At 41.6% G+C, this 15,164-nt stretch overlaps 1 protein-coding gene across 6 annotated transcripts in view; it reads right to left on the reverse strand.

Moving 5' to 3' along the window:
* The window catches only part of JMY (junction mediating and regulatory protein, p53 cofactor), a 40,770-nt gene that overhangs the window by 7,087 nt on the left and 18,519 nt on the right, over positions 1–15,164 (reverse strand). For all 6 annotated transcript variants that reach the window (XR_008332668.1, XR_008332669.1, XR_008332666.1 and 3 more), the window contains exons 4-8: positions 14,822–14,991; positions 9,348–9,513; positions 7,715–7,902; positions 4,380–4,460; positions 394–489 (exon numbers count right to left, since the gene is read on the reverse strand). Coding sequence is in view for 2 of the 6 variants with exons in the window: in XM_053407841.1 (XP_053263816.1) it covers positions 394–489; positions 4,380–4,460; positions 7,715–7,902; positions 9,348–9,513; positions 14,822–14,991 (701 nt within the window). In the remaining 4 variants the exon portion in view is untranslated. The remainder of the gene's footprint in view (positions 1–393; positions 490–4,379; positions 4,461–7,714; positions 7,903–9,347; positions 9,514–14,821; positions 14,992–15,164) is intronic.

The following is a 15,164-nucleotide window of genomic DNA, read 5'->3' on the forward strand; positions in this document are numbered from 1 at the left end:
GAAACATAAACATGGAAATTAATTAATATGAAGAGAAGTATAGCACAATTTTTCCCTAAGAATAATTCCAATGTTCTTTTCTATTTTCTTGTGAATATGAATATAGTTTAATAATTAAGAAGGCTTGTTTCACACATTATATAGCAATGATTTATGGTTGCCATCACATATACAAACAACACGAAGCCATAGCTAATGCATGCTCTCTGGAACAAGTACTTGTGTCAAAGGCGTTATTATTGGTGGGCAATCATGTATATGTATATGTATATGTATATGTATATGTATATGTATATGTATATGTATGTGTATGTGTATGTCTATGTGTATGTGTATGTCTATGTGTGTGTAACTTACGAAGCATCAGTAGAATGTCTCCCTTCTTCCATTTACCTGTTTAAATGTTCGAAGTCTGTCCAGTGTTATCTGTCGTTCCTGAGTAACCCATGAGCTTTTTCTTTCTTCTTCAGCTTGCAACTGCTCCCTCTTCTAAGAATGAAAACAAAAAGATGAAAGTCAGGGGTTAGAAAGACCAGGCTGGGAGGACAAATTTGGATGGAATAACTTTCACCCACTACTGCTTAGTCCCAGTTAAAGTTAACTTTTTTCTTCCTTTCGTTAGAGGTTTTAAACCAAAACCTCTTAATCCAGACATCATACACAGCTTGTCTTTGATGAGACAGGAAAATGGGATTGTTAATCTTTGTTTTCATTTTAATCACCAGGAGCTCAATATTAAGTGTAAAAAGAGTTGCTTTTTGCCTTAGGAACCATAAATCTTTGGAACCCGCTGAAGAAACTTCACTACTTCTACACAACACCACTTCTTGTGGACAGCTTTCTCTTTTCTCTTTTTTTTTCTTTTCTTTTTTCTTTTCTCTTCTGCCCTCTGCCTCTTCTCACTCCAGTGCAGAAGAGATCTCCACACCAACCACCCATCGAAGTCCAGCTTTGCAAAATAAGGACAGGTACTAAATCTCTCTCCCCTCTCCTGGCAAGTACCTCAGCTGACCATGTTCTTCCCCACCCCCTCCACAGGACTCCAGTCATCTACCTTCTTCCCCTCTCCTTCTTCCCCTCCCCCTCCATCCTTCCATCCCTCCCCTCCCCTTTTTCATGTCCCCAGACATCCTACTGCTTTGTCTTTCTCTGTCTTTCTTTCTCCTTCTCCCCACCCGCATTTCTGCTTTCTTGAGGTGATCTGCTCTTTGCCAAGCCCTTTTATTCTTCCTTAGTAGTTCTGCTCCTTTACAAAAATGGAACTTTTTTCAAACCATGTCCTAAAGTCATCCAATTGCTTTCTTCCAATTCTTGCCCTAACCCCTTCCCAAAGCCTTCCCAAAACAATATACAGTGGTGCCTCGCAAGACGAAATTAATTCGTTCCGCGAGTCTTTTCGTCTTGCGCGGTTTTTCGTCTTGCGAAGCACGGTCCGTCGCAACTGCACCTCTTCAAGCGGCTTTAAGAAAAAAGGAAACAAACTCGCAAGACATTTTCGTCTTGCGAAGCAAGCCCATAGGGAAAATCGTCTTGCGAAGCAGCTCAAAAAACAAAAAACTCTTTCGTCTTGCGAGTTTTTTGTCTTCCGAGGCCTTCGTCTTGCGAGGTACCACTGTACCAACCTCCTTCTTCTTGACAATTTCCCCATCACCTCTAAAGCAATTGGCCCTAGGCCCCAGTCTGTTTTAATTGATTCCAATCAACCCCTTTTTAATGAACATGCTGATTCCCTTTTATTGTAATAAATTGTTTGAATGATACCCTGTGGTATTCTTTGACTCCATAAACTGCCAGGTATGGGACATGTTCCGGTCTCAATGTCAAAAGATCAGAAATGGCTTGTCAAGGTTGCATGTGAGAACTACAAGTTTACAGGCAAACTGTATACTTCATAACACCCGTCAGTTAGCTTCTAGCTAGCTGTAGGGTTGCAGCCATTTTTATTTTTAAAATGGCAGTAATTATCAAATACAGCATTCATTGCTTTGTAACAAGAGCAGGACCAGACCGGTCATAGATGCAAACTAGGATACCACCAGATACCAAAATTATAGGTGAACGTCCCTCAGCTGCATCATGACTTAGAAAGAGGCATAACCTGCATATTTAGACTCCTTCATACTTTTAGAAGAAATTGGGATTCTAATCTATGTTAGTGATGCTGCCTAGGAATCTGTAGATAGTAGTTAGTGCAGATAAACTAATGTAGAGCATAAGATGACGATGGTGATAAATTAATAATAATAATAATAATAATTTATTATTTATACCCCGCCCATCTGGCTGAGTTTCCCCAGCCACTCTGGGCGGCTCCCAATCAGTGTTAAAAACAATACAGCGTTACATATTAAAAACTTCCCTGAACAGGGCTGCCTTAAGATGTCTTCTAAATGTCAAGTAATTATTTATCTCTTTGACATCTGATGGGAGGGCGTTCCACAGGGCGGGCGCCACTACCGAGAAGGCCCTCTGTCTGGTTCCCTGTAACCTCACTTCTCGCAATGAGGGAACCGCCAGAAGGCCCTCGGCGCTGGATCTCAGTGTCCGGGCTGAACGATGGGGGTGGAGACGCTCCTTCAGGTATACAGGACCGAGGCCGTTTAGGGCTTTAAAGGTCAACACCAACACTTTGAATCGTGCTCGGAAACGTACTGGGAGCCAATGCAGATCTCTCAGAACCGGTGTTATGTGGTCCCGGCGGCCACTCCCAGTCACCAGTATAGCTGCCGCATTCTGGATTAATTGCAGTTTCCGGGTCACCTTCAAAGGTAGCCCCACGTAGAGCGCGTTGCAGTAGTCCAAGCGTGAGATAACTAGAGCATGCACCACTCTGGCGAGACAGTTTGCGGGCAGGTAGGGTCTTAGCCTGCGTACCAGGTGGAGCTGGTAGACAGCTGCCCTGGACACAGAGTTAACCTGCGCCTCCATGGACAGCTGTGAGTCCAAAATGACTCCCAGGCTGCGCACCTGGTCCTTCAGGGGCACAGTTACCCCATTCAAGACCAGGGAATCCCCCACACCAACCCGCTCCCTGTCCCCCAAAAACAGTACTTCTGTCTTGTCAGGATTCAACCTCAATCTGTTAGCCGCCATCCATCCTCCAACCGCCTCCAGGCACTCACACAGGACCTTCACTGCCTTCACTGGTTCTGATTTAAAGGAGAGGTAGAGCTGGGTGTCATCTGCATACTGATGAACACCCAGTCCAAACCCCCTGATGATCTCTCCCAGCGGCTTCATATAGATATTAAAAAGCATGGGGGAGAGGACAGAACCCTGAGGCACCCCACAAGTGAGAGCCCAGGGGTCTGAACACTCATCCCCCACCACCACTTTCTGGACACGGCCCAGGAGGAAGGAGCGGAACCACTGTATGACAGTGCCCCCAGCTCCCAGCCCCTCTAGACGGTCCAGAAGGATGTTATGGTCGATGGTGTCAAAGGCCGCTGAGAGATCCAGCAGAACTAGGAAACAGCTCTCACCTTTGTCCCTAGCCCGCCGGAGATCATCAACCAGCGCGACCAAGGCAGTTTCAGTCCCATGGTGAGGCCTGAATCCCGATTGGAAGGGATCCAAATGGTCCGTTTCCTCCAGGCGTGCTTGGAGTTGTTCAGCAACCACCCGCTCAATCACCTTGCCCAAGAATGGCAGATTTGAGACTGGGCGATAGTTGGCCAAATTGGCCGGGTCTAAAGATGTTTTTTTAAGAAGCGGTTTAATGACCGCCTCTTTCAGCGGGTCTGGGAAGGCTCCCTCACAGAGGGAAGCATTCACCACCCCGCAGAGCCCATCGCCCAGCCCTTCCCGGCTTGCTTTTATCAGCCAGGATGGGCATGGATCAAGGAGACAGGTGGTCGGTTTCACTTGTCCAAGCAGCCTGTCCACATCCTCGGAGGTAACAGATTGGAATTGATCCCATGTAACAGGACCAGACAGAACTCTAGCACTCTCCCGCCCTACAATCTGTTATTTTTCTGGTTCTGTATTTTAATTGTATCTAATTACAATGATTTTATATGTGAGCTTCCAGAGTACAATGTTATTGCACAGCTTTATAAAAAATATAGCAATTTTTAAAAAACAGAATTGTGGTTAGTAACATGAAAAATGAAATCAATAAAATATTCTTGTCAGCTCTTGGTCATTTAAGATACAGTTCTTTATCCACTTACCTTGGACCAAGTGTCACTGAATTCAAAGTGACCTACTTCTGAGGAGATGTGCATAGGATTGCAGTGTTAATGTCCTATTACTGTCCTATTGTATATTGCTCAGTATACAGTAACATTCAAAAGCAAGGCGGGGGGATTTAAATTTGCTTAAGTTGGGGGGAAACTGAGCTGGAGGCTTATTTTAATATTAACCAAGATAAAACTCACAAACTGTGCAGTATGCTGTGACTCTTCTTCACTCTGAAAGTGCTGCAAGAATTTTTCATGATGTTTTGCAATGCAGATCTCCTGTCAATACACAAGATACTGTATAAGATATTAATAATAAATAATAATAATAATAATAATAATAATAATAATAATAATTTATTATTTATACCCTACCCATCTGGTTTCCCCAGCCACTCTGGGCAGCTTCCAATCGAGTGTTAAAAACAATACAGCATTAAATATTAAAAACTTCCCTAAACAGGGCTGCCTTCAGATGTCTTTTAAAGATAAGATAGCTACTTATTTCCTTCACATCTGAACGGAGGGCATTCCACAGGGCGGGCGCCACTACCAAGAAGGCCCTCTGTCTGGTTCAATTGAAATGATCAACAGTAATCAAGCTAAGAAGGTATAAAATGAGTAGCACAAAATAATTTCAGTCTAAACACAGCAACAAATGTGAGGTTTGTTTTAAAAATACGCTTTAAGTATTTTCTGTATGTTTGTTTTTTAAAAACCCGGAAAAGCAGTCACTGGTAAGGCGTAGATGGACACAAAAGTCAACATCTAGACTAAAAGAAAGCCACAGTCAGGATAGGAAAGGAACTAGATATGCTTCGTGAAGGATTTTGTAAAGGGAATAAAAGGTAAAGGTACCCCTGCCCGTACGGGCCAGTCTTGACAGACTCTTGGGTTGTGCGCCCATCTCACTCAAGAGGCTGGGGGCCAGCGCTGTCTGGGGACACTTCCGGGTCACGTGGCCAGCGTGACATCGCTGCTCTGGCGAGCCAGAGCCGCACACGGAAACGCCGTTTACCTTCCCGCTAGTAAGCGGTCCCTATTTATCTACTTGCACCCGGGGGTGCTTTCAAACTGCTAGGTTGGCAGGCGCTGAGATCGAGCAACGGGAGCGCACCCCGCCACGGGGATTCGAACCGCCGACCTTTCGATCGGCAAGCCCTAGGCGCTGAGGCTTTTACCCACAGCGCCACCCGCGTCCCGTGTAAAGGGAATACATAATAACAATTAATCATGCCCTGGAAAAGAGTGTGAAACCTTATCCAAGTTTATGCATTTCAGTGAGTTTGTTGCAAAGGAGATTTCAACACAGCAAAGTCACAACTAGGAGCAAATGGGCAATTGTGTGGCTTTGGAAACTTGTGCAGTTTTCTGTATCTTTTTGTAAAGTGGGTCTGTGTTTGTGGAATCTGTAGCCTCAGCTTGACAGCCTTAAAGGTGTCAGTGAGTTTATAGAAACAATCCAGTGTGTGTGTATGTGCCTGTTTGCTTAATAGTTTAAGAAGTTTGCAACATCTATTATTGTGAATTCAAAGACAAATACAGCATTTATTTCAGAACACATATATCCACTGGCTGCTGTGCTGATTTAGTTTACTACAGGAAAACCTCAATCAGTACTAAAATATTCTGCCAAACAGTGTGTACAATTTCAGCATTTATCTCCTATTACCAATTTATTTCAAAACTAGCTTTCCTAACACCAACAGTTGCTTGAAACCAAGACTACCAGTGCTTAGCCAGCAGGTGGTAGCACTGGGATAATAGGAAACTGTTTCCACAGTGATCCCATATCAACCTGCTATCAAGACATTGTCAGGAAGGTAACATTACACATAAGTAGCTGTTATATAGGTACTATGAAAAGAATTACATTATCCAAATAGATACACACACACACACACACACACACACACACACACACACACAAAATCTCTAACCATAGCAAAACAGACACCACCTATGAAGGAATTTCTAGTCTCCACACTATGAACATGAACCTGAGATCCCTGCATGTAGGAACAGGATACATGCCCACTGTGTATAGTAACACCAAATCACCACTTTGATGGTGCACCCCCTAAAAAAAAAAAAGCTGAACAAAATATCCCTCCTCTCTCCACAGCACACAGCTTACAGAGGAATGTGGGTGAAAAATTAAAAAGGCAATCTAGAATTTACTCCCTTAACTTTAAAATCTAATGATTAGTTTCTTTGGAAGAAAAGGCTGTTAAATTATGTCCATGACTTTGCTTACAGCTGATCAAAACAGCAATATATTAGCTAAAACTCAGTCAATTCAGGGAACAATAATATCACTTCTATAATGCAGCTTACGGCAAGAAAGCAAGTACAACTAGCATTATTTTGTGCACATCTCAACATATTTTAAAATAAAACATTTATTTTAAACTGCAGGCAATGGCCACCCTAGAGATACTGCAGGAAATGGCTTTACCATGGTAAGGGCTTTCCCCACTACAATTTGAGCTCTAATGTTTGAAAGTAGCATGTTGTGAATCAATATGCTTCCGAGTAATACTGTGTTTGGAAATACCATTTTTTACACCCACATCCTGCTGCTAGTGGCCTCCCTTCCCTTCTACTACTCCCGGGTATTTTCTTTCCCATCCGCCTCCTATTCTAAATTTCATGTTTTATCCATTTAACTTCTGCTGCCCCAAATCTTTATTACCTTTTTTTCCTATGTGTTTAACACAACACTTTGCTGGATGTAAAAAGAAATAGGTTCCTCCACATTAGGGACAAGGAGTTTAGCCTAATTTGTTCTTGATACTCTATGCTAACTTTATACATGCAACAAAGCAAAGGAAAACACCAAAATATGTAACACACAGTAGGCTGAAGTGACAAGACTCTTCCCTTTGTGCAATGTACTTTTCATTATTACCAAAACAAAACAAAAATTACTGTCATTACAGTGCTGGGGTGAGCTAAGAGGTTTAAACGTCCCTGACAAGAATGCAGGGACGCGAGTGGTGCTGTGGTCTAAACCACTGAGCTTCTTGGATTTGCTGATTAGAAGGTTGGCTGTTCGAATCCATTTGATGGTGGTGAGCTCCCATTGCCCTGTCTCCAAGCTTCTGCCAACCTAGCAGTTCGAAAGCACATCATTGCAAGCAGATAAATAGGTACAGCTGCAGTGGGAAGGCAAACAACGTTTCTGTGCACTCTGGCTTCCATCATGGTGTTCAGCTGCATCAGAAGCAGTTTAGTCATGCTGGCCAAATGACCCAGAAAGCTGTCTGTGAACAAACGCTGGCTCCCTCGGCCTGAATTGAGATGAGCGCCGCACCCCATAGTTGCCTTTGACTGGACTTAACCATCCAGGGGTCCTTTACCTATTACCTTTTTACCTGCATTAACCCTCTACCTCACCCCATATGAACTGATCAACTAAGAAGAAAGCGCACACGACCAATGGTCTGATCTGATATAAGGCAGCCTCCTATGTTCCTGTGCCAAATAGGCAAGGAACTCTTTGCTGAGTAGTGAATGAATTAGTGTTTTACCTTTTTATTTCTGAGGTAGGCTTTCTTGGCTGAAATGCGCCCACGCCTTGCTTCTAGCTGGCGGACTTTCTGTTGCAATTTCTGTAGCTCTTCTCTTTGCAAGTGTATAGATGCTGCCATATCTTCTTTTTCGAGCATGGCTTCCATACTTTCATAGGTATCATAATACACTACTTCATCTCTTTTCTCTGTTAGAAAATACTAACAATTTTAATAATTTTAAACATGCACACACACAAACTACACAATGCAATAAAATCTAGATCAACCTTCAGTTGTGATAAACAGAATTATGTAGAAATAAGTTGTTTAATGATATTGGAATGGGTCACAGAGCCAGAAGGGCTTGAGGGTTATAGTCACACACCAACACTGATCTAATACCACACAAAATCCCAACTATAGTGTGACCAGAGCAGGAAACAGGAGCAACTAATGGAAATTACATTACAGGTGACTGAGACCAAGTTATCCGCCACCGGCGCTCTAGCCGTCTCAACGATTGTTTCATTGCCCTCAGATCCGTGGAAAACCACGGGGCTGTCCGGGCTCCATGCAATCGGAGAGGGCGCTTCGGAGCCAAACAGTCAATAGCCCTGGTTAACTCCACATTCCAGCGGGCCACCAGGGAATCAGCTGAAAGGCCATCAACATGGGATAAAGCATCCCCTACCACTTTCTGGAAACCATTTGGATCCATTAAGTGGCGGGGGCAGACCATCCGAATTGGTCCCACCTCCCTGCAGAGGGGATGGGTCGCAGAGAAGTCCAGTTGCACCAGGAAGTGATCTGACCATGGCACTTCTTTCGTTTCACTTTTACTTAGTGTCAGATCACCAACATCCATAGAGGTAAACACCAGGTCCAAGGCATGTCCGCGGCTATGGGTTGGGCCAGACTTATTCAGGGACAGCCCCATGGAGGCCATGCTTTCCACGAAGTCCCAAGCGACCCCTTGTAAGGTCGTGTCGGCATGGATGTTAAAATCCCCTAGGACGACCAAACTAGGTGTCTCCAGGAGAACATCCGCCACGACCTGAAGCAGCTCAGACAGGGAATCCTTGGTGCAGCGGGGAGGTCGGTACACCAAAAGGAATCCTGTACTGCCCCTATTGCCCAACTTCCAGAACATGCACTCGGAAAACTGGGTCTTCCCAATAGGACGCCTGGTGCAAACTAATGACTTCCTAAAAATCACTGCAACCCCCCCCCCCCGCTCACATGACCTGGGTTGCTGTGCGTAAGAGAAACCTGGTGGACAAGCAGCGGCAAGGATTGTGGTGCTCAAACCGACTCCAAGTGTGGCAAACTCCATTCAACACAGAAGTTACATCTCTCATCACCCTCAATAATAAATTCAATTTATCCAACATTTTGACTCCAACTAGGACAATCTTTGATACCTCAGAAGGAGAAAGAAATCAAAAGCCAAACAGTTAAGGCCACAGTTCTGTCCACGCTTACCTGAAAGTGAGCCCTATTGAATACGTTTAGATTCACTTCTGAGTAAATATGCATAAGAACTGGAGTGGGAAATTTGCAGCCACAGGATAATCTCAATAACCAACTTGTACTACAGCTGCCTATGGCATATTGTTATAAATAATATACATGTAAAATGAATGTATGTCACCTGAAATAAGTCTTTTGATGCTTTCAAGTTGTGCTGTCAGCAGCAGTTCTTCACACTTCAAAATTTCAAACTGTACTTCATACAACTGAAGTTGCAGGTCATAATAATCAGATTCAAGTTGATCCAAATGGGCTATGGCTTCTGTGCCACCTTGTAAACTCTGCATCTGAACAGGAAATATATAATAGTTACAACGAGATGACCTATTAAATCTTAACTCTGTCACAAAACGTTTACAAAGCCTCCTATCAAGAAGTATTGTGAAGTTATTGAGCTTTATGTGTGTGGGGGGGTGTTATTGGTTTGTTGTTTTTATTTTAATTATGTCTTTGTGGTTTTATGATTTTATTTTATTCTGTGAACCGCCCTGAGACCTCTGGTTATAGGGCGGAATATAAATTCAAATCAATCCATCAATAAAATAAAACAAAACTATTTAAAGGCATTTTAAATGAAAAAGTACACTAATACTACATAAACCTCAGCTTCGTATGCATCATCTAACTCTCCCCATTTTATTCATAGGGACTTATATCTCCAATATGAGGATAATAATATTGACCTATATTGCAAGCCTTTTGGAATGACCGAAATGTACATAATCACACTGAACCCTTGGTGTGAGCTGTAAAAATGCTAAGTGTAACTATTGTTTTCTAAAGACAGCCACACAGAAATTAATTTTCACACCGAAAAGCTTATTGGAATAAAACAAGGGCTGAAGAAAAACAGGGCACTTTTTTTCTTCTGTCCCATGAAATACAGACTGCAGAAATGGGAACAACAGTATTTGTATAGAGGGAAGCCTCCCTGGCACACATTCAGGTGCCCCGATGCACATGATGTTCCCTTGGCACTTGAATTTCAGGCAGCAATGACATCACAGAACGAGCTCTTCACAGCCCCCAAATGCTGCTGCTCTGGTACCAATTATGGCAAAAAGAAAATCTCCCAAGTAAAACAGTGACACTGCCACACAATTATTTTCATTTCCCCTTGCTAATATTGTCGCACAACCAAACCTGACTAGCTACATGATAGCAAACAAGGCAGCAGCTATGTTTTTAAAGAAGAAGAAGAAGAGGAGCCAAACCTGCTGTGAACCTCTCTGAAAAGGTAAGCTTTGGAGAAATCTATTGAAGAATTTTTTTGGGTTACCAAAAAAAGCCCTATTTTTACAGTAAGTGGAAAATGTTTGCCTGTGAACATGCAGTTTAGCCCTTAACGCAATGTCCTAATATTCTATTCTAGGTACCTACGCTGTTTTACACATTTAGAGAACTACAAAGACTACTTGATGATTTGGCGTTTCTAGCTGTCATCACAAAGACAAGGCCTGGCAGCTGAACTGCAAAACAGGATCTGGTATGCCTCTAAGAAAACTCTTCACTGTTCCCTTTCACGCTATAACTACCCATATTCTATGTATTTATATACAAGTTCTTAAAGGAAGAAACTAACTGTGCTCATGGGTTTTAAAAAAAAATTAAATGTATTTGGTATCAAGTAAAATAGAAACTCAGTCTTGTTTTCTTCCCTTGCATCAAAAGTCTTCATCCACATTGTCAAATTAGGACCCAAAATCCAGCAGGGACTGCTAAATGATGCAAGTAAGGGACAAAAAAAATCCCTAATTATGTTATTAACCACTTTTATGTGTGATAGAACTACAACAATGGTCAACATTAATTCAGTATGCCATTTTCAAAGAAGGGACCCAAATTTTAAGCACAAATAGTTAAAGCAGAATTATCTAGCAAAAGAAAAGCACACTGGAAAACATTAAAAAAAATGACAGCATATAGGACACTATGGCAAGATTGCAAAGTGTAACACAGAGAAGGAAGAGATATCAGAGATCCATAAGTTCCCTCTATACTACATGACACAAACCAGAGGTCCAAGAACCAGAGAAAATATCCAGGACCAGATTTAAAGAGGCATGTAAAGGCTGCCAACAGAGGCAGATCCAAGGTGGGCCTGGAGTCTTCCCAAAGTTATTTTAGAAGGAGCCTTCATAGGAAATATCCAATGATCCATTCTCTGGATAATGTCTAGGAGTTCTCCAGTGCCACCATGGGATGTGCCAAAGCTCAGCCCTTGAGGACGGGAAACACTCATCTACCCATAAAAACTAGGAAGCAGGAATAACCTTTTAAAGTACCTTTCTCCCAAACATTGCCTCAGCTAAAGCATTGTCAATTTTATGCTTGGTAAAAGTGGTTGGAGTAGCCCATATAGACCTTGCACATTTCCAATGAAGAGGCATTATTTGAACAGGCAACAGAGGTAGCTGCAGCCCTAGTAAAAAGAGCAGTAACATTAAGGGGTGAAGGGAGATACTTAGCCTCATATGCTGTAGTGATTCAGGCACTGAACCATCTAGATTCTAGACCATGTAGAGAAGGACATCTTTTTACCCAAAGTTATGGAATGAAAGATGAACAGAAAGTCAGATTTCTGAATTAGCTAAGTTATTTAGAGATATATTGTGAGAGCCCTTCAAACATCTGGTTAATGCCCTGGCCACTCTAATGAGAGAGTTTAGCTAAAAGGAAGAGAGCAATTTTTCCTGCAAACAGTGAAACGAGGAGTTCACTTTAGGCAGGAAGGAAGGCTCAGTTGGCGAAAATACTGAATCCAAATGAAAAATGCAAAAACAAAACAAAACATCCTACCCACCCAAAACTATTGGGCAGGACCTCAAAAAATCCTCCTGTTTGTTCTGAGTTCCCAGAATGTACTCCGTCTTGTGGGACGGGAGACTGGACTCCCTGTGCATTGAATGAGGCCTAGTTCATTCTCCCCTGCACCTTCCTCAGTTGATCTGATGTATTGTCCATAGGCTAACATGGGTGAAGGCAAAAGAGGCTGCCAAATGACTGGAGGGGAAACTAGATGGTCTTTTCCAGAGCCCCTAGGGGCAATATTGAATCTAAAACAATCAGGGCAGCCAGTGGATGTGACGAGTGGAACTTGGCCCATGGCACAACTTTGATGCTGGAAATCAGGAGACCAAGCACATTTTGTTGGCTAGATTGTCGCAATTAAAATGCATCTTGTATCTTTAAACATTGTATTAGTCAGATGGCAACCCTAGTAAGCATAAGCACTAGAGCGCAACTTGTGTATTTGGCAACCTTGTAAGTACATGTTTCTTAGATAAATTTATGTTCAAGCATTACTTATAATGCTTTTAAGAACATGCATCTTATCTCTGTATTCTATTATATCATTTTGAAAGTTAAAGTTGCATTTTCAACCCAGTTGGACTGAAAATTTGTTTGTGAACTTTGCAGAACAGAATGTAACAACTTTGATAAGAAATAATACAAGCCTTAGTGACTTCATGGAAACCAGGAGTTACATATGTGTTTTTATGAGAATGATTTCCCTTAAAGAGGGCTAAGAAGCAAAGAAACAGATGTAGTCTAGCAGATGAGCGAGCTGGTAATTTGGACTTTGCTATGAACAAATGGAGGATGTTCCTATGCAAGCGTAGAGAACAATATTGAAACAATTCAAACCTGGATCTTGGCAGAGATGAATGATGTTTTCACAAGCCAATCGAAATTATGGATTCTATGGGAAAGAACTTTTGTATGCCACAACACATGACTATAAAAACAGTTCTCTCTCAATATCAACTCAGGGGAAATATGGGGCTGAGACACCAATGGTGGAGAAGATCAAGTAGAACCGAGAAGGCCAATTAGAAGAAGCCAATTGGGAAATGAATTACAATTTGAAGAAAGGGTTATAATTCAGAGAAGATTTAAAACTGCAGAAATCCAAAGAGGCAGCAAGTATCTGCAGGCCTCATGTTTTCCCTATTTTTTTTCTTACAGGATCTCTAGCTCAGGTCTTTGGGGTGTGGGTGTACTCCATCCTCTGTGTGTGAGTTTAGGGTTAGTGTGCTGGGTAGGGTAGTATCTTCAATCCAACTTCTATTTCCCTTTTCCTCCAGAGTCAATCTTCACAAGGGAGAGAACACCTCACTGGGTAAGTATTTTTAAATAATAAAGCTTTGGGCCTTCATTTTTGGTCTGGTTGTTTGTCCTTGTATTCCCTTGCAAAGGAAGACTACAAGCTGCTATCTCTGCATTCCCTGTGCAAAGCAATATGCTGGGCTATCTGTTTTTCAGGCCTGATCACTTTGACACACACACATAGAAATGCTGTTGTTCGAGGTTTACTATCCAATTCCATCCCCAAACTGTGTTGTAACAAGTACCTCCCTCGCTTGAAGCAACAAAGGGGACCTGACCAGCAGGTTGTCTAGATAGGAATAAATGTGAATACCTTGCAGACTTGATGCAACACCTTTACCATCATTATCTTTGTGAAGACTCTGGGCAGTGAAGCAACATTGAAGGGTTGGGCTTTGAATTGAAAGTCCCTAGAATTTATTTTCAGCAAATACTATTACACAATAAGGATGGGTGTATGTTAAAGAAGAGTGCCTGGCGTACCTACATTTGCTGCCTCATCAATCTGTCCTCAGTTAAAACCATTGGTGGAAAGGCAACAAGTATTGGAAAAGTAAGAAGGAAAGCAGAGGCAGGGAAAAGAACTGGGGATAGAGCTGAAACAGCAGTTTTTACATTTCTATCATCTGACCTGTCTATTAACAGCAGCCTTAATCCATGGTTATACTGAAGGCCTCTAGCTTGTCACCCAGAGAATCTATGTATATAATAGCATGCACATTTATTTAAAATAACTAATGCACTAATTAACAACAAGCATGTTGAAACAACTTGTGTGCTTCAAACTTCCAATGAATTACTGAAGGTAGTATTTATTACCATGTCTGGTAATAAATTTCAACATGAATAAGCACTTTCCTTGATAAATGTCCCTCAAAATGTTCAAGAGAATCAGAATCAATTAAGTGAGAGAGACGTAAGTCAGATTTTGCAGTGAGTCAGTTACAAATCAGTTCATGTTATTCCTTCTAAAATGGAGCTCTGGGGAAAAACAGAAAATGCTCAATATTTTTCTATATTGGCTGCAAATGGAGACTACAGTTTTAAATGATGCCATCAATGTGTATGGCCACTTCACAGAGTTTTATAATTAAAAAGATTGCTCCTGACTCAAGAGCTTATAAACTGCATTTTGACAACATGGAGACAGTGGGAAGAAAAGGAAGAAAGAAAATGTGGTGAGTGTCACAATAATCTAATAAAAAATGGGGCACTCCATATTTTGAAGTGATTTTTTTCTATACAAGGATAACTTCCAAGTGGGGGAAAATATTCATACTATCTTGCCATTCAAATTTTCATAGAAAGTAAATCACAATTAGCTCCTGCATTCTTGAAAGATAAATACATTTATGTAAAAAAAAAAAATCCAGTCTCTCCAATAAGTCAATGTAGTAGCGGATTTTATATTGTTTTCAAAGCAGTTTGAGGTAACAAGCCAATTTATTTTTGTATTTTAAAAATCTAATTACTCTAAAATATTACCTCTTCTTTTAACGCATGTTTCTTCTGTTCCAAACAGATTTCTTTTGCTCTCATAAGCTGCAAAGTCTCCTTAGACACCGCATACTGAAGCTTTTCCATTCGTTCCACTGCTGCTGCCCAAGCTGCCTTACCAAACTTTTTCTGGTCTGCTCGCATTCGATCATATACAGCTGTAAAAAATGATATTTTTAAAAAACAGCAGATTTGTCATATATGGAAATGTTTCATATTTCATTACAAAGCTTGGACTTAAGCATATGTTTGTGTAAAGAAATAAAACAAAATCTTTACTGCTTAGCCAAGGGCATAATCCTACACAGAATCAGACAGAGAACTTTTACGG

Source organism: Podarcis raffonei, chromosome 11 (assembly GCF_027172205.1).
Source record: "Podarcis raffonei isolate rPodRaf1 chromosome 11, rPodRaf1.pri, whole genome shotgun sequence".
Classification (NCBI taxonomy): Eukaryota; Metazoa; Chordata; class Lepidosauria; order Squamata; family Lacertidae; genus Podarcis; species Podarcis raffonei.